The 20,209-nt window shown below is 39.1% G+C and overlaps 1 protein-coding gene across 2 annotated transcripts in view; it reads left to right on the plus strand.

The window, feature by feature from the left end:
* Positions 1–20,209, plus strand: part of LOC141909726 (dual specificity tyrosine-phosphorylation-regulated kinase 4-like) — a 29,107-nt gene that overhangs the window by 1,540 nt on the left and 7,358 nt on the right. Inside the window, exons 2-5 of one of the 2 annotated variants that reach the window (XM_074800317.1) lie at positions 7,295–7,403; positions 18,226–18,399; positions 18,817–19,060; positions 19,856–20,019. In XM_074800317.1, coding sequence (XP_074656418.1) covers positions 7,295–7,403; positions 18,226–18,399; positions 18,817–19,060; positions 19,856–20,019 — 691 coding nt within the window. Of the gene's footprint in view, positions 1–7,294; positions 7,404–17,184; positions 17,196–18,225; positions 18,400–18,816; positions 19,061–19,855; positions 20,020–20,209 lie in introns of those variants that run through there. The other variant, XM_074800318.1, reaches the window with a different exon arrangement.

The following is a 20,209-nucleotide window of genomic DNA, read 5'->3' on the forward strand; positions in this document are numbered from 1 at the left end:
TAAGTCGCAGTTTGTACAAATTTTTGTGAGGAATCATTGATTGTTTTCAAATTCAGTCATGTTGTATTATAGAATTATTTATTATATTTCATCCATCCGGGAAATCAAGATCACTGAACCCTTTCAGTGCGTCTACACCACAGTGCAGTGTATAAATCAGTGATGGATTTTTTTGCTAGTACGCCGCACTGCGGTGTATTGGTGTAATTATCTGAAAATCTGGTCCTTAGATGGGGGTCAACTATACTGCCTGCATGTAGGTACAAATACGTAGTACTCCGCAGTGAATATGTAGCTCCAGTAGCATTTGGAGCCATCCCTTTCTAGAGTGAATGGTGGATTTGGTTCTGATGTTAGCAAAAAACTGTCAGTCATATAGAAACATTGGTTTGCGGTCTTTTTTAGTTGGTACTACAGCTGCGTTCACACTAGGATTTCAGTACGGTACTAAGCTTTCACACTTGGAAATTATTCGAGGCATATTTGCAGCTTATTCATTTCCGTACCGAAATACACGGCTTATTAAGCGCGGAATGCGATTCTGTGGCGAAAACCCTATCTCGGTACGGAACTGAGCTGGCCGCGTATTTTCTGTAGTGTGAACGCAGATTCGGCGCTTAGCAGCTAAGCTAGCTGCTAGCCGCGTATTTACAAAACACTAAACACTAATTACACTTCCCTTGATAGGCACACCGGGTGACTACTATACTGGGCGTACTAAGTGCCGAATTGCCGACTCGTAGTGTGAACGTAACTGGCTGAGTAAGCGCCGTATTTTGGTGAAATCGGCACCAGCGAAGTACGGTACTTCGTAAGCGCCAAATCTAGTGTGAACGCGGCTTATTTCATCCCGCTATTTTAGACCTTTTCGCATTGACGGTTTCTCTGGCCGAACAACTGAATCACGGCTTGTCTGAATTTCGAATTAGAAAGACAATAAACAAGAAAGTTCATGCACGAATCTGCAACGGTCAGACCGATCCCGATTTTCCTTTGAACGACCAACGCGTCCTCGGCTTTTATGTTCGGATAGTTAATCCGTATTATACCTTTAAAACCGCTGGACTGCAGTTTTTCGAGGAAGAATACCGACTCAAACGCGACGAATATCGCGACTAAAGCGAATGACATGCGCAGGACGCGGAGCTCCACACCGCGATGGGTTTTCATCGAACGATTTCGACTGATACTCGACGTTAGTTTATTATGAATCGAAACGAGAATCAAAATGATATTTATAACGCCCAGCGCGACCATCGGAACGATGATGCTGGAAAATACACTTTGCCAAGCTTCCATCGCGCTCCATGTTCGAAAGTATCGGAAGTAAGCTAACAACTCGGATCTGACTAGAGTGGGCGGTTCGTGAATACAGGGTGCTGGTTTCAAGCTTTGCACCGGAAGTAACGCTGGAAAAAAGAGGAAGAACGTTTAGGCTATTATCAAAAATATGAGAAAATTCACCACTTTTCGCGTCCAAAACAATCGAGATCTCAGCGGGAAAGTCGTCACGACGAGTCTTTCTAAACTTATTAAAATGACGCACCAGTTTCGAATTTGCTGAAACGTGTAATACGGCCATATGGCGACTACTATGAATTCCCAGCCGAAATTCCATTCATCATCGCGTAAGACAACATCGCCTAAATGTATATAAATGTGTATCACACGTAGAGGGTACAAGACAAAAACGCTCGCCGAGTACGATATGTCGAAAATAGCGAGAACTTTAATTAGATAGTACGCGTTATTGTTCATCTTTCTGAATACTAACAGCGTTATAACGTTGAGAATGACGCCGAGTATCGTCACCGGTCCGTAAAAGAATATAAAGAAATAGATGATGAATTCATAGTCCCAGCGAATCGGCTTCGTGCGTCTTATCCTATCGCACAGTCCCGAATAGGTTCCAGTGACAACATTAGGAGAGGTGTTCATCCTGCAGTTCACAGACTTCAACTATAGCCGCGATCACATAGAGATAATTGGGCCCTGGCAAAATTGGCACGGGCCAAATGTGCTTGTGTGAAAACAATTTTAAACCAGCCGAAATACTCCCTTCTACACTTCTAACTGCGAGTTGAGCATATTCCAAAATGGATATAAGTCTCAACTCGCAGTTAGAAGTGTAGAAGGGAGTATTTCAGCTGGTTTTGTAAAAGGTGTTATTTTCTCCACCGTCGGAAAGTCGGAAAGTTTTCAATTTTTATCTCAGAATAGAACGAAACTCTACATTTCCTATTCTAGATGTTGTACTTGCAGTAACTTGTTCTTCAGTGTCAAACCTAAAACCAAGAAATGTAGATCTATGACCAGGAGCTGGCTTTGATTAGACTTAGGAACGTGTTACTGGTTTGGAAGGGGGATTAATAAACCAGCTTCAACTGATATACTCAGCAATCACACAAGGGTTTTTGGCCCGTGCCAAACTTTAGCACGAAGCAAATGATTGCGTATCAATTGCAACTGGTTCGGTTGATGACTTGGCTTTGTTTAAGCATTGTTTGGTATCGAGTGAGCTGTTTACATGTGATGGCGCTCTCTAATTAGGTACGGGCCAAATTTAGCTCGGGCCTGATCCGGGCCAAAACGTCTCCGTGTGATCGTGGCTTAGGACCTACCCGACCTGGGGTTAGAGTTAAAACTGGTCTTCTATCCTCTATAAAAGCAGTCGCGTATGATTAAATAGTTTATGTCCTGACGTGGAATAATTGCCGGCTATCTATAATTCATTTCGTCTTGAACGACTGAGACAAAGCAACTTTCAAGAGCTAACTCCCTACAAACACGGACTCATAGGACTTGCCTTGCGTGTTTATGGTCAGTTAGTTCTATATTCCGTCTCAAACGGATCCAAGTTACTGGGTCGAAAATAAATACTTGAAAAATCATATATTCGATTGTAAAAGTGCATCCTGATTCGTTAAATGCTGGCGATGAATTTGAACTTGTCTATAAAAAACTGGGCCCAGGAGTCAACGATAAAACTGGTTTATGAAACAAGTCCCTGGGTCAAAGTTAAAACCGGTCTCTAAAACCATTCCTGGGGTCTTTGAATACAGCCCAAAACACCCCCCCCACTTGGGAGTTATGTCAGACCTGGCTATGACTACTATTTCACAGTAGTTACTACTCTTTTTAAGAGCTCAACTACTCCCAAATTTATCAAAACACTCTTAAAATCGGAACAATTTCTAGTTAATTTTCTATTAAAAGACCATTTTTCAACAATCTCGATTTTGGTAAAAACTACCACAATAAATGGTTTCAGTTCAGCCTCTTTTTTTGTTACCCAATCCTTAGCCGTGTCGGTCGTTCAACCCGCTCTGATCTCGACGCTATTTTCAAATTCCAGCTTAACTCTTTGATCTTCAATGAATTAATTGTTTCGTAGCAATTCTTCGTTAATAACGTAGTAACAAAAGATCAAAGTGTTGGGAGTGTACGCACGAATGAAAGTGAAATGCTTAAATTTCAATCATGGACGTCGAACTGCAGGGTAACACAGCGTCGTCGCGGGTCCGACCCTATTAACCGGCTAATGGGTCCACGCCCGCCCGCCCGCCTGCCCACTCTGACTAAACACAATACAACAGTTTTAATTCTATACAGCATTTAAACAACTCTATTTACCTGACCTTTTCGCTGAGTGAGAGAGGGAGAGCATAGACAGAGGTGTATAGCCGAGAAAATTTTACCAGAATGAAATTTTAAATTTTTTCTTAAGATTCGTTCTATAGAATTTTTGTTTGCAAATTATGAAGAAAGTTTCAATCGATTTTTTTACGCATTTTCGTCATATTTTTACTGAATATCTTGTAGAAATTTTACTGACTTCAGGATTTCTTTAGGATTTCTCGAAAATTACATCTTGGTTTGAATTCCAACAGGGACAAAGAGCTGAAGAGAGATAGTGAGAGGGGAATAGGTTATTAAAAGTGTAAACATGCTTAACTTATAGAAGACACAATATTTCATTCTTTCATATATGAAATTCCGATGTGTGAAAAGTGAAAGTCCTTTGTACGTTTCAGTCTTAAGTCTTTTTCGACTTCGAAGGAAGTTAATTTTTGTGTTTGCGTCGGTGTCTTTGAGAATAAATCGTTAATATTGACCGGTGGTCAGTCAGGATGGACGGCGCTCGCGAGAGATTTCATAAATATTTCAATAATAGATTATCGACTATTCGCAGCAGATACCGCAGCCAGTTTAACATGGGACGGATTTTTAGGTAAATTACACATTTTTATTTTTTTTTCTGTGTGTTCATATTTTTAGGTAAACTGATTTTTGAATCATTTTAAAAAAATTTATTTTCCTTAACAATTTTTTCCTTCAAATCTTTAGAAAAATTACTTATTTGCCTTGGTATTTCGTTCCTTTATTTATCAAATTCTGAAATTAATTACCGTTACTATCTTCCATCGAAGTTTTTGAATAAGATTTTTCAAATTATTAAGAAAGGTGATTGTAGCCATAATAATTTTTTTTCCAAATCGAAATTTAAAATTTTTAACAGTCAAGCACACGCGCTTTAAGGTAAAATCGACACTATGGTACAACACAATATCAGTTTTATCATTGATGATAGTAATATTAATGATATATTTTTTCATAAACCATAAAACAATGCATACAATTCTATGAATAATCTGATTGGTGCCGTCGCTAGTTTTCTTGCGCATACCTGCGCACCCAGTCTAGTGTGGATGGGGTTTCGTGGCGTGGCTGAGTGTAGCGATACCATCAGGTTCGAATCCCTGCCGAGGGATGATCAGGTTTGAACAGGAAAATTACACAGTGTGATTGGTTCAATTGTCTTCATTATAAGCCCGTGAACCTACTTATAGAGTAGCACTGGTACCACCCTTTCTCAAGTGGATGGTGCAATCAGGAAAACATTTCTGTGGTCTTCGTAATCAGCAGATATTTGGTACTTTTTCATCTCGGTAGTTTAGACCTTTGCGCATCGGCAGTTTCTCTGCGCAAACAACTGAATCACGGCTTGTCTGAATTTCGAATTAGAAAAACAATAAACAAGAAAGTTCATGCACGAATCTGCAACAGTCAGACCGATCCCGATTTTCCTTTGTACCATTAGTGTCTCATACACTGATAAGTTTATAAATCGAGTCTTTGTTATCCATTTAGAACCACTAAACTGCAGCCTTTCCATGAAAAATAATGACTCGAACGCGACAAATATCACCACTAAAGCAAAGGACATTCGTAACACGCGGAGTTCCACGTTGCGATGAGTTTCTTTTGAGCGATTTTGACTAATACTTGACGTTAGTTTATTATAAATCAAAACGAGAATCAAAATGATATTTATAACGCCCAGCGCGACCATGGGAACGATGATGCTGGAAAATACACTTTGCCAACTATTTAAACGCCTCCAAGTATAAAAATGCGTGCTTCTAAAGTAATACCTCTTCCCAAATCTTTTAAGAGTGGGGGGTTTGTGAATACAGGGCATTCGTTTAAAGCCGCGGTCAGGAATAAACAACGGAATAAAGAGGAAAGCACTATAGGCTGTTATCAAAAATATTAAAAAATTCACCACTTTTCGCGTCCAGAACAATCGAGATTTCAGCGGGAAAATCGTTACGACGAGTCTTTCAAAACTGATTAAAATGACGCACCAGTTTCGAATTTGCTGAAACGCGTAATAAGGACATAAAGCTGCTTGTATAAATTCCCAGCCGAAATTCCAGTCATCTTCGCGTAAGACAACATCGCCTAAATGTATATAAATGTGTATCACACGTAGAGGGTACATGACAAAAACGCTCGCCGAGTACGATATGTCGAAAATAGCGAGAACTTTAATTAGATAGTACGCATTATTGTTCATCTTTTTGAATACTAACAGCGTGATAACATTGAGAATGATGCCGAGTATCGTCACCGGTCCGTAAAAGAATATATAAATATAGATACTGAATTCATACTCCCAGCGAATCGGCTTCGTGCGTCTTATCCTATCGCACTGTCCGGAATAGACGACAACAGTAGAAGAAGCGTTCATCCTGCAGTTCACAGAATTCAACTGAAACTAACTGAAACACTCTGCGCAATTCTAACTGCGAGTTTCGCCCCTTTCGGGATGTAACATGTAATTTGCATGAGTATATATATATATATATATATATATATATATATATATATATATATATATATATATATATATATATATATATAGAGAGAGAGAGAGAGGTATATATCTATATATATATATATGGTATTATTATTGCGATTGCAACATCAGTGTTGAACAGCGCAACATCAGTGTCAAACCTTGTATTATATATATATATATTATATATATATATATATATATATATATATATATATATATATATATATATATATATATATATATATATATATATAATACCAGGTTTGACACTGATGTTGCGCTGTTCAACACTGATGTTGCAATCGCAAACTCCATTAGTGTTTAACTCAACATTAAATGGTAACAATAGTTCCGTTAATAAATGTATCGAATTTCGTTCTCGGAGCAAAAAAGTATTTTTGGAGTTTCGAGAATCTGTTTGTGGGGAATTTAAAAATTTTTATATAATTCAAAGAAAAAATCTGATTTTACTTTATTTTCATTTCCAAGTTTTATGCGTTGATATTGGACCCGACCCTTGGATTGATTTTCTTATTATTCCGGTAGGGAAACTCTATCCGATGAAGGGGGCTTCTTTTCCCATTGTGACATTTCATTTCTGTCAGGGAGTATTTTTTTACATTGATGGAAATTTGATCCTTAGTTGGGGGTCAACAATACCGCCTGCATGTAGGTACAAATAGCACTCAGCAGTGTTAAACACTGCAGGACTGTAGTTAAAACGTGGAAAAAGAGAATTCCTTGTTTGTATAAGGTTAGTACAACTACAAAAGATTACACAACCAGGGCTTATACTTACGAGAGACGTCTAAGCTCATTTTAGTTCCATAGCCAATGTAGCAACCATTACTTGAGACTTTAGATTTAAGATCCCTTTTGATGGACATTCGTTGAGATCCATCTATGTAAACTCTGTTTTCATTCAACCATGTTTAAACTGGAACTAAGGGTGCTTTTGAAAGTGTAAACAGTTTGTAGTTTGGTTAAAATCAGTTGAAAGTTACACATAATCATCATTTCAATTGTGTGTAGCTTCGTCGCATGTTTTGAGTTCAGTAGCCTACAGGCCCACTTCAAAAATATATCACGGCTTATGTATTTGAGATTATTATAAGTAAACATCGTTAATTTTTTTCAAATATTTTTCAGGTATCGGAGCATGGACGTTAAAAAAAGTGAACGCCCTTTAACTCAAGGTCAATCGAAGTCGTTACAGCTACCATTCATTAACCCCCTGAAAGCCAAACACGTTGAAAATGTAAGTACCAACTCTATGTCTCTCTCCACATCTCTGTCATGAGAAATCTTTCTAAATCATTTGGTATTCATGGATTTTAAAGTTAAATTCGACCTTGGTTCAAAGTGAATCTGGGTCCCTGGGTCAAATGTAAGTAAGTAGGTCATTGGATCAAATCTAACTATGTTTCTGGGTCAAATGTAACTGCGTTTCTGGGTCGAATAAAACTAGCTACAAGATTCAAATATAAGGAAGCCCGGGGTCAAATGTAACTGGGTTTCTGGAGCAAAGTTAATTGGGTCCAAGAGCCAATAGGTTTTTAAGTTTCTGGGTCAAACGTAAGTGGCTCCCGGAGTCGAATGTAACTGGGCTAGTCGACATCCCATTTATAATGTATGTAGATATTTCCCCCTGTAACGGCGCCTCTGGGAAAGGAAGGATAGATGATATAACCGTGCGAACCATATTGTAAAATGTATCTAGCCTTGGGCGATGGCGGTTTCTATCTATATATATTCGATATCTACCCGAGTACTATTGTCAACTGAGAACTGAGAACTTGGTCGCAACAATAACATCACCTTGAGTGACCCCCTGCGTGTGGGAACGCGGCCATCGGGACGATCGGTGCGGCGGTTAATTAGTGAAGTCCGCACTCCCCGAGGGCGAAACGATTGTCTATTATTAATTAGATTTCATACGCCACATCAAAGCCTTCCTGTATCTATCCGCTGGCTCTTCATCCTGTTGTCGATGACAACCGCTGCTTGTCCTACTTGAAATGAGCATACCCACGCGTCGATGGCAAACTTGCGCCACTTCGGAACTTACTTAACAATCAAACTCGGACTCACGAAAATTCTTGAATTTCCTAAAACTTTTTCGATTGTGTGAGGATTTGCGCGGAAAGATGAATTTTGAAATTTTAGATTTTTCAAGCGATTTCAAGCGACAAAATTTCGCGATCTCCAAAAAAAATCATGAGCGTCATCTAACGAGGATTGGGATAACGAGGATTTATTTTGCGCTGCTTATAAGTCATTATTAAGGAGCACATTTTTAAAAAACTTTTTAACCGCGGATACTTGCACCTAAGTGACAATATTGTCATCAAAAACAGTGGTTTTGTAACGATTTGGTCATTGAGCTGGTGGTTAATTCGACACTTCGACTATATCGTAATAGTCATTTTCAGGAACACTTGAATTACTGCAATTATGAAATATATATATAAATTCAGTACAAAGAGACTAATTTCAGTGATCAGAAGTGATACAAACAAAGGAATAATATAACAGAAACAGTTACAAGCTAAAGCAGATTGAAGAGTTGCAAACTATAAGGGGTTGAATATTTTTGGACTTGATTATGATTATGTGTTTTTACGAACGTTGTAATCATGGCATTCTTTACGCATTGTCATAACAACGTGGATATAGCGTTTTATCAATGGTTACTACATCTGCAAGTCGTACACCCCCCACCACCCCTCTGCGGTCGTCGACGCGTGAAAAACCTTTGACGGCTAATCGGCGGAGTAAAGATTATTATCGGGTACCGGAGATCAGATCGGGTTAGCGATTGTTTTTCGCAGGTTCGGTCAATAATCGCGCGGTTTGTTTGCGGCGACGACGACCGTGACGGCCCGACCCGCGACAAACTTTAATCTAATGAAACACTGTTAAACACTGAAACTAAAAGTGATATTGATATTGGAAGATTACGTTTGACTCATCGTCTGGCGAGGAGTCTTTGATTGATATTTGGAATTAATTTCGCGATGGGGGCGTTGTTCGGTCGCGAGGATTAACACGCACTGAAAATGTTCTTTCGCGTTTAAGGCGGGCCACCTTCGACCGGAACTTCAGAGCGGAAGAAACAATTGGATTTGACTTTGACCGGTTGGCGACATTTTGCCTACCAGATTATTTAAACCGCTTGGGTCTGATTTTTTTTTTTTAGAGGAACTACCACGGATTTTAAAACTCGTGCCGGAACAAAGTTTTTTCAAATTTTGACCGAAACAGTCGGCACTCGACTGGTTCTTTGCAAACTGTTGAGCATTCATTCGCGTTTAAAAATAGACCTCGGAATTTTGATGAATGTATCATCAACTTTTGGGAATTATCTTGGAATTTTTTTTTAAGTTGGACTTTGTGAAGCTGCCTTGGAATTTGGTAATTTGTAAATCTAGGAATATCGGAAACTAGAAGTAGGTTCCGCCCGATATTCTTCGACAAGTTAAACCGTACAGTCTTGTAGTGTTCTTAGAAAGAATATGGATCTTCGAGAAAATTTCTAATCGACGGAACATTTCGAGTACGGAACCGTCTCGCCGTGATTTTAATCAGATTTATTAAAAAGGAATTTTACGATTTAATCAAATCGACCGGGTTTTTCACAACGACGTTGATTTTAATCGAAAAGTAGAACTTCGTTTAATTTGCTTTGCGAGGATACGAGACGGCTTTTTACGAAATTGATAAAAGCAAATCGTAAAAATCCCAATAAGAACACAGATTTATCGCAGCGATATATCGCTTATCAGTTATTTAAGCAGTATTCGTCAAGGGGCTGGATTATATTTGTGTGAGCTGTTCAAGTGATTCACCAAGATTCCAGCTCGATTCATCGTCCAAAATGGTTAAAAGCGGAATTCGAAGAATCAATTTACGACTGCATTCTGGTCATTTAATGGTGAGTCGTTTGCCCGTTAGAAAGTCTTTTTTCGATACTTGGATTTTTGGGTATCGTAAAAGTTACCATGTGGATACTTGACATAGTGGCAATTATAAGGCTGTTACTATGGTATATATCCTAGAGTTATCTTTAACCAACTTTTTAGCTACTGCAGCCCCTGAAGATTGCATTTTTTTCACCCTGGATTTTGAGATATTCATATCTTGAATTGATAAATTGATATGTTATCATAAATATCTTAAAAATTTTAGATATACTTGCCAATTCATGTCGGTAGTTGTAAGTTTTTGACATTGACAATTTGACATTCAAAATGTACTGCTTTTTACTGTAGAGTTTAAGTAATAGAAAATGAACTGATTTTGACTGAAAGTCTAAGTAATTGAAAATGAACTGATTTTGACTGTAGAGTTAAAGTAATTGAAAATGAACTGATTTTGACTGTAGAGTTAAAGTAATTGAAAATGAACTGATTTTGACTGTAGAGTTAAAGTAATTGAAAATGAACTGATTTTGACTGTAGAGTTAAAGCAATGGAATATGAACTGATTTTCATCATTTTTACGCCCTGAACTCTTAATGAACCGATGTAAGAATATTAGATTATTTCAAACTCGTTTACCTCTGTTCGGTATGTCCTAGGAATTCACGGAAATCACGCAATCCCGTAGACATTTAACTATCCCCTCGACAGTAATAGCGAGAGAGCTCTCTTTAATAGACACGCACGCGATATTCATAACAATCGCTTATGAATTATTTTTATTGTCTGTCGACGAGAGATGCAGAAATAAGGGTCGACGTAATGAACGGACGTCTCAAGTATTTTGGTCGAGTTCCATAATTCTCATAGGCTAAGCTCACTTTGGTCAATTTCTTTGATTCTGATATCGCCATTATGGTCAAGTTCTATGATTCTGATATCGCCGAGCTAAGCTCATTATGGTCAAGTTCTATGATTCTGATAAGACCGAGCTAGGCAAATTTCGGTCCAGTTTCAGAATTCGGATTAGGGCCGGCTAAGCTCATTTTTTGTCCAGTTCGAGAATTCTGATGAGATTGTCAAATAAGATCATCGTCCAGAACTGAGTTTAACAGTCAGATTATGATTTGGCCGAGCTGAAATATTTTCAATTATGAAACCATTCACTGTAAAGGTTATACAGGTTTTCGTCATTTCGAAATGAACGTCCGTCCTTCCATCCGTCCTCACGTTTTTTTATCGGTTTACGTGACGGCGATGTAACATTCGCGTTGACACACGAGATTTAAAGAGAGCTCGGGGATTAATCGGATATTATCCGCTATCTGACTCCGAAAGAGTCGAGTTCAATCCGATTCCCTGACAGTCGTCGAGTTCAATTGGCGGTTAAATATTCATATCACTGTCCGCATGACAGTTCGACTGTCCGCATGACAGTTCGACTGACTAAAAGTAATCAAGAGATTGAGAGATGAATAGAGGGGGTGGTGGAGAGGGCAGATGGAATGGGGGTACGTAATATTGTTTTGTTTTTCTTCTCGTTTCGAGACCACATATAATGTCCCCGGACGATTTGTGGTTGTCTATTCTATATTGTAAATGTTTATGTTTATTATAAAATTTCAATGGTTAAAACAGAAATGAAATTGGGGAGTGGGAAATTCTGACAAAAAGTAGAGTGAGGTTGGAAAGAGAAGAGATAAAAACGGAGAGGAGATTGCGTAAGAGAGGGGAGAGAGGAGGGGTCAGAAGGAGGAGATTTTGGAGGGGAGAATGATGAAAGGGGGGAAGTGAAAGAGGAGAGGAAGAGGAGAATGGGAGAGGAAGTAAAAGAAGAGAAGAGAGAAATGATGAGAATGAAAGGGGAGGGAGAGGGAGGTGAAAAGCAAGGGGAGCCAGAAAAGGTAGTGAGGGGAGGACGTATTGTATTGGTGAAAAGAACCTATCGTGACTTGACGTGATGTAAACAGTTCAAGGACGGTTATTATCGGTATCGCTCGCCGTAAAAACACAATTCGTACGTAAAATGATATCCACGGGAAACCTAATAGCATTCACTATGATACGGGACGAGGTGTCATTTTCTGACGATAAAACTTCAAACGCGTGATAATCGAGTGTGCCAGTCATCCGGTACAGCGCTATGAAATCTGCGATAATTCAATTATGGTTTTTTATTTCGCTAGTATATTGTCATTTCCGACGTGAGCTCCGACCGACTGACTGGTGAGATCCGGTTCGCGGCAGTCGACGGAACTCGAGTTATACCTACCTATCCGTTTCCTGTTGTGTTAAATGAGATACTGGTGACATTACTGTGGCAAGTGAGGATCCACCAGGTGCGCTAGTGTGCAGTAGGACATCAACTACTGTGGCACTAGATTCCACTGGGGCAAGTGAGGATCCACCAGGTGCACTAGTGTGCAGTAGGACATTAACTATTGTGAAAATAGAGGATTCCACTTGTGGCAAGTGAGAATCCACCAGTTGTGCTAGTGTGCAGTAGGACATCAACTACTGCGGCACTAGATTCCACTGGGGCAAGTGAGGATCCACCAGGTGCACTAGTGTGCAGTAGGACATTAACTATTGTGAAAATAGAGGATTCCACTTGTGGCAAGTGAGGATCCACCAGGTGCGCTAGTGTGCAGTAGGACATCAACTACTGCGGCACTAGATTCCACTGGGGCAAGTGAGGATCCACCAGGTGCACTAGTGTGCAGTAGGACATTAACTATTGTGAAAATAGAGGATTCCACTTGTGGCAAGTGAGGATCCACCAGTTGCGCCAGTGTGCAGTAGGACATCAACTACTCCGGCACTAGATTATAATAATATAATATGTGTCTTATATAGCGCTAAATCCAGCCAGGCTGCTCAGAGCGCTTTACATTTTTCGATACTATTACCCCGGCCAATTTTCAGTCATCTCTCCCTGGGGAGAAGTAACACCGAGCTGCTAACAAACGCTCAGGAGTCATCTATCAAGCCATGTACCCATTTACTCCTGGGTGGAGAGAGGCAATGAGGATAAGTGTCTTGCCTGAGGACACTACGGCAATGTACGGGGTTCGAACCTACGACCTGGCGCTTCCCAGAGTCGAACGCTCTAACCGCTCGGCCACACGGCTCCAGATTCCACTTGTGGCAAGTGAGGATCCACTAGGGACACTAGTGTGCTGTTTGACATCAAATACTGTGGCAATAGAGAATTCCACTGGCAATTGAAGATCGGCCAGGTTCACCAGTCATTGCACTTCAAATTTGTCTATAATTCAATTATATTCGTATTCATATAAAGTTTTTCATATTATATCTGTTTATATACATCTTGTTAGGCGATATTTAGGAGCCTAAAAAATTCAGTTCAAATCTCGTTGAAAACGAACTCATTTTTTTCACTACGTCGGAGATGTGGAGGAGAGGGAGAGAAATGAGAGCAGGGGGAAGAAGGTGGTGAGAAAAGAAAGAGGGAGAGATAACAGGGCAGGAGAGAGAAGGAAGAAGGAGAGAGAATAGAGATTGGGAGAGAGAAGGTACAGAGAGAATAGAGATTGGGAGAGAGGAGAGGAGGTTACACAGAGTCATTAAACTTCAGAAAGCGAGTGTTTACGTCATGATTTAAGTCAACACTGGTAATTCAGCGTCACGCAGTCAGTGTGTGTGTAGATTATTACATTAAATATATCGTATTGTGTTCGAAATGTCATTGCACGCAACAACACATCTGAACATAAATATTTAAAAGTCAATGACCTGTTGCCAAGTGATGTCATGGAACGCCAGTTAAAATTAAACGGATTCTCTTATACTGATTTGAACTCGTCGTTTAAAGTGCGTCCATTTTTGTTACAGCTCGTAACCCCCACACCCCACAACCCAGAGGTTCGACATCTCAACTCTCAACCAGCGTTCCGAAACCGGTAGAGCGCATTCTGGTCGAAACAAATGCGTCGGTAGATAATTTCAGAATTGTTAACCCTTTCAGCGCATCTACACTGCAGTGCGGTGTATAAATCGGAGATGAACTTCGCTAGTACAATACACCGTGGCGTGGTGTTACACCGCGCCATGGTGTTAAACCCCGCCGCGGTGTAGACGTACTACATCGGTATGCCCATTATTTGACACATTAGGGTGGAATTTTTTACATTTTCAAATCATCCCCTGCACCATTAATAAGACACTATATCTGTGTTGTACCTCTAGTGGTTGTTGTGTTTCAACCAGGTATGAAAAAGATCAGTTCAAATGTAGTATTCCTGAAGATGACTATTAGGATATAGTCAAACCGGGTACCATAAAGGTCAGTTCAACTGTAGTATTCCTGAAAATGGCTATTAGGATATAGTCAAACCGGGTACCATAAAGGTCAGTTCAACTGTAGTATTCCTGAAAATGGCTATTAGGATGTAGTCAAACCGGGTACCATAAAGGGCAGTTCAACTGCAGTATTCCTGAAGATGACTATAAGGATATAGTCAAACTGGGTACGAAAAAGGTCAGTTCAACTGTAGTATTCCTGGAGACGACTATTAGGATATAGTCGGAAGAAATAAATCATCCTTTTTGGTATCATTCTTCATTCTAATTGTGGGATAATGTATCAGCGTCGCGTTGAAATCCCGGGAGAAAGGTTAATTCCTCGCTCGCCGTGTCATTCGAAATCACCGATATCCGATAGTCGTAAACTATGTCCAAATGCGATTAAATTCATAAAAATCGGAATTACGACGGTTCAAAGTGTCACCGTATAAAAATCGATCCGATGAAATGCGTTTTTAATGAGGAATTAATTTTTGTTTATTTATTTTTTGCCGGTTCGTTTAACGCGCCGGTTCCAGAGATGAATTTCTGAAAATTTTTAATTGATCTGGTTGAAAATTCAAGGTTGTGTTCATCGCATGAAACATCTATGATATCAAGAAGAAGAAGAGAGTTTTTTAGAATTAACATTTTTCGACTTGAGACTTTGTCTTCAGTAATTTGCGAAATATGGAACATTAACTTAGATTGGCCATTGAACCAAAATGAGCTGAGACTGTTGGGTCGTTAGATTGTATATGGTCGTTAGGTTGTTAGATTGTATATATAATCAAATTGAGCTTATAGACTGGCCTTAAATTGTAAGATTGACTATAAAACTCAAATGTGCTTAGACTGGCTTAGATTGTAGAACCAAAATGAGGTCTGGTTGTAATTAGATTACCTGATGGATTTAGACTGGTCTTAAGTTGTTGCATTAGCTATAGATACAAAAATGGGTTCAGACGGGTCGTACGGGCAATAGAACCAATCTGGACTTAGACTGGTGATAAGTTTTTAGATTTGAAATAGGCCGAAAATTGGATATAGACTGAATTCTTAAATCTAAACGTCGAAATGTATGGCTATGCCGGGGAGTGGCTGAGATGGAAGTTGTTCGGATGGAAGTCATCGAAAATAGCGATGAAATGACGGATACAGTTTGAGAGAGCAGTTATTAGCAGATCTCACGCGCAATTATAAAGTATTACGTAGTACTGTGTTGAGTTGTTGCTTAGCGCTGATTACTGAATAATTTATCCGCTAAGCTCTCGCCCGACGCGCGCTGTGCACGTACGGAGTATCGAGTCAAAACTACTCATATCGACATCGACGATCTGCTGATACGTACGTACGTTTAAAAATCTTTAAATCACGGCTTCGGTTTTATAAATTCAGGTATTCCTAAGACTCAAATCACCATCTAGAGTTCGGACCCAGTTCAATGTTTGACTTTTGACTAAGTAATTGAAAATGAACAAATTTTGATTTATTGTTAAATCAGTTCATTTTTGATTATTTCAACTTAAATTTTAAACTTTACAAAGTTATTTCATTTTCAATTACTTTAACTCTACAGTCAAAATCAGTTCGTTATCAATTACTTTAACTCTACAGTCAAAATCAGTTCATTTTCAATTACTTTAACTCTACAGTCAAAATCAGTACATTTTCAATTACTTTAACTCTACAGTCAAAATCAGTTCATTTTCAATTACTTAAACTTTCAGTCAAAATTAGTTCATTTTCAATTACTTTAACACAAGGACAGTCCCAACTGCTACGGCTTTTGCGAGTTCACTTGTTGACGAATTCAAATCTGAACTGCGTAACTGGGTTTCGCGAAAAAGTTTTTAATTGACCGAGTCTATAAAACCGAGCGCGGATTTTTTATTTTTAAACGAAGCGAGATCATCGACAATTTTTATCGATCGCGCAGTTGGTGGCCGTCTGATGCAGTGGCGTACGCGTTGAATTAAGGATTAATCCGATTTGGTGATAATGAATGTTTTATAAGCGTCGATGAAAAGAACGACGTTTGTTTTCTTCTTCTGAAAGAAACTCAATGAGAGACCGGACCGTTTAACGAGCAAATCTACGAAATAAATCCGCTTATAGAGCATTTATGTTTATATGATAGAGATTTCTTTAGTGAGTAGCGATAATTTCTTTGCTCGGAAAGTTAGGAAAAAATGAGTGGAAGTTTTCTAACACTAGCGCGTTAGTAGTAGGATTTTCCATATCCAGATTGCTCTAAAGATGGGAACTCATTTACTCTAGTTACATCAGGAATTAACAATCCCTCTCTCTCTCATAAGGATTCCAGATTTCTGGAATTGGAATTTTTTGGAGTTCACCAGATATCAACGGAATCGCTCCAATTTAAGATACTAGAGATATCAACGGGCGGAATTTTTCGATCGCTAGTTCGCAGAAATTGTCACACACTACCGGAACTTGAAATATTGAGATCGCTCGAAAAAGGGATATTTTCCATCCTAAGTTAAACAGGAGATCCGGGTTACTAAAGGATATTAGGACTCACTGAGGAAATATCGGGACTATTCGCTCGCGTTCGAACATTTCTTTAAATCATAAACTTTCGAAAAATTTCATCATTATTTTCAAAAACGATGTGTTGAATTTGATCGGATGTTCATTTAAGTTCGATGTATAATTCGTACTTTTTTCGTAATCTGCTCGGCGACGCCGGGCAACAACAATGCGCTGACATGATCGCTGCGGAAACGGAAAACGATCGCCATCGCCCGCGGCAACGATGTAAACGTAAACGACGGCGACACGTTAGTTTCAATATGCAGCAGGTATTTCATCGAGAAAACTGAAAAAAATAATTTAAATTAAATTTAAATTTCTTTTAAGTAGAAAATGTTTCCTAAGTTTTTATGTTATCTAAGTTTTTGTCTCAATTTTTTCAAATCCGCCCCTTACAATTCTACTCCATCCATAACAAAGCTACTATGCTAAGAATCCTCAAAATGCTATTTACTTTGAAATATTTTTGGAATCGTCAGAAAACCCTTAAAAGGGGTATTTTGGTGTCGTCAGAATACCCTCTAGAACCAATCCAACAACGGTTTTTGTAAGTTAGATATTTGCAATAATTGTGTTAGGGTATTTCTGGGAATACCTAAAAGTTATCGCACCCAAAAGAGCAGTTATGCTGATTAAACCAGTGTGTGCCTGTATAGGGGGGGGGGGGATGGCTGTAGATTATCTGCTAGGATAGATAGGGAGGAAGGAAGGGAGTGAGAGGGGATGGTTATATTCTTCAGCTCTCCAGAGTCGTTTTATCATGAATTATTTAATAGAGATCAAAGTCTATCTAGATCAGAGATTTCTCTATCGATATGATTATGTTTTAAATCAAGCTATAAGCATATGAAAGTCATCACTCGGTCGCGGTTAGTATCATCGCTGTGAATATTCTTCAGACCGAGTTCATAGATTAAAATGTTAAAATCAGTTACGTTTGAACGAGAAATTTACGCAATATCATCGGTTCAATTGTCTTCAAAATCATTCATAGCATAAGCAGTGTTTTCAGTGTGTTTGAAAGTCGTCACTCTTCGGGCACAGTTTGTATCGATGTGAATATTCTTCAGACCGAGTTCATAGATGGTTAGAATTAGTCTTGTTTAAACAAGAAAGTTATTAACACATGAATCTCATTGTAATACATTATGAATAAAGAACTTCTGAGCGAAATCAACTTAACCAGCTGTAAAAGCATTACGAAAGATCGACATTTTGAGACGAGATTTCAAAACGTCATCAATCGGGCTATCACGAATGAATCTATTGTTTTTCATTCATTTTCCTTTTTTTTCGTAGAGTCCGGCTGCTGCTGCTGCTGCTGGACAGAACGCGGGAGGAGGTCATCATCACAGGCCACATCGATACAGCGACAGTAATAAACTGACCTCGAATAATCTGTTGATCACGAATTCTAACAAACAGAAACAAACCAAAAATGGTTTCATCCACGCGGAAGTCCATCCTCAACCGGTGAGTGTGAACTTTATTTGTAGAAATTGATCATCTAGAAAACAGATCACCCTATGACATCATCATCAGTCGGAATAAGCAAGCCAAATAAAATCCCGCCACCCCGTACGAATCTCCCTATGACATCATCAAATATGGTTGAATATTGGGCTATAGATCTCCCTATGACATCATGAAATATAGTTTAGTATTAGGCTGCCTCCGAGAAATCTCTCTATAACATCATCATTATTTGTGATGATGTTGACCATTCCACAGAAAAGATATATGTATGTAGCTGCCTCCAAAAATCCACCTATGACATCATCGAATTGATCTAATAAATTTTATAACCCAGCCTGTGTTCGTACATCTATAGTTCACCAAAATTCGTTAACTAAACTTTGTAATTGATAAATTGTTTAATTGCCTTCGTAGAAACAGGTCGCGATGGTTGCCCCGACGACAGTGCAGACGACTTTACCCCAACTCAATACGGAGACGATGTCACGACCTTCGCAACATCACAAACACTACTCGTCGGAGACCTCGTCCACGTTGCCTCATCTGAATAAAACGGGCGAATCGAATCTCACGCGACAACCGACGTTCGCCGTGTCGAGCAGTCAGGAAAAAATCAAACGAGACCCGTACGGAAACCGTCTACCGATGTCTCCACAAGGTGAACTAACTACTCGGTCACACGACGCTCTCTTCAAACAGTTACACAGTTGTGTTAGTTTAATGTCCAAACCGGAACCCAGTTCCACAGTCGTGTGGGTTTTGATTTTGTCTATGAACCCAGTTCCACTGTCGTGTGGGTTTTGATTTTGTCTATGAACCCAGTTCCACTGTTGTATGGGTTTTGATTTTGTCTATGAACCCAGTTCCACTGTCAAGTGGGTTTTGATTTTGTCTATGAACCCAGTTGCACATTTGTGTGGGTTTCATTTGACTCTGGATCCAGTTCCACATTTGTATGGGTTTAATTTGACTCTGAACCCAGTTCCACACTTGTGTGGGCAGAATTTGACTCTGGACCCAGTTCCACAGTTGTGTCTGTTTGATTTGGCTCTGAACCCAGTTGAACTGATGTAGAACAAATTTGACTCTGCGTCAGTTTGCCTTACTCCCGATATTTCAGTTATTAACACTTTTGAAAAATTAACACGTGAACTAAAAGGTGTGACCGGTACAGGGCCCCCCAAAGTGAATAATATTTTCTTGCTATTGATTAGAAGGCATGGAGACAACCATTTTGTACCATGTGAGAGTTTGAAGTAACCCTCGGCTTGAAATGAATGTAATATCGGACAATTTTTTTTTACTTGAGATTTTAATCTACCCAAATACTGTGTTACTTGATTAGGAATGAAACATGTATCTAACTTAAAAACTGTAAAGTGTTCTTTAGAAATTTGATTTGAAAGTGATTCTTAATTTCACCAGTTAAAATCCATGTTTCTCGTTTACGTAGAGGCTCTGAAACAGTTCAAGAATAAACTATCGCCGTACGAACAGAGAGAAATAGTCGACTACCCGGAAATTTGGTTCCTCGGTTTGGAAGCGAAAAAAATCGAATCCATTCCCGGAACGGGGCAGAATAACAGTTACGACGACGACAATGGATCTTATATCAAGGTACGCACAAAAAACTGCAATAATTCGGTAAAACTATGATTAGTTACTATTTTAACGGTGACCTTCTTATTCTTGATGAATTTAATGATTCAGTGAAATTATGATTAGCCCTCATTCGACTTGTGACGACTTGCTGTAACAATTCAGTAAAATTATAATTAGTTATTATTCTGATGTCGACCTCATTCTT

Source organism: Tubulanus polymorphus, chromosome 8 (assembly GCF_964204645.1).
Source record: "Tubulanus polymorphus chromosome 8, tnTubPoly1.2, whole genome shotgun sequence".
Classification (NCBI taxonomy): domain Eukaryota; kingdom Metazoa; phylum Nemertea; class Palaeonemertea; order Tubulaniformes; family Tubulanidae; genus Tubulanus; species Tubulanus polymorphus.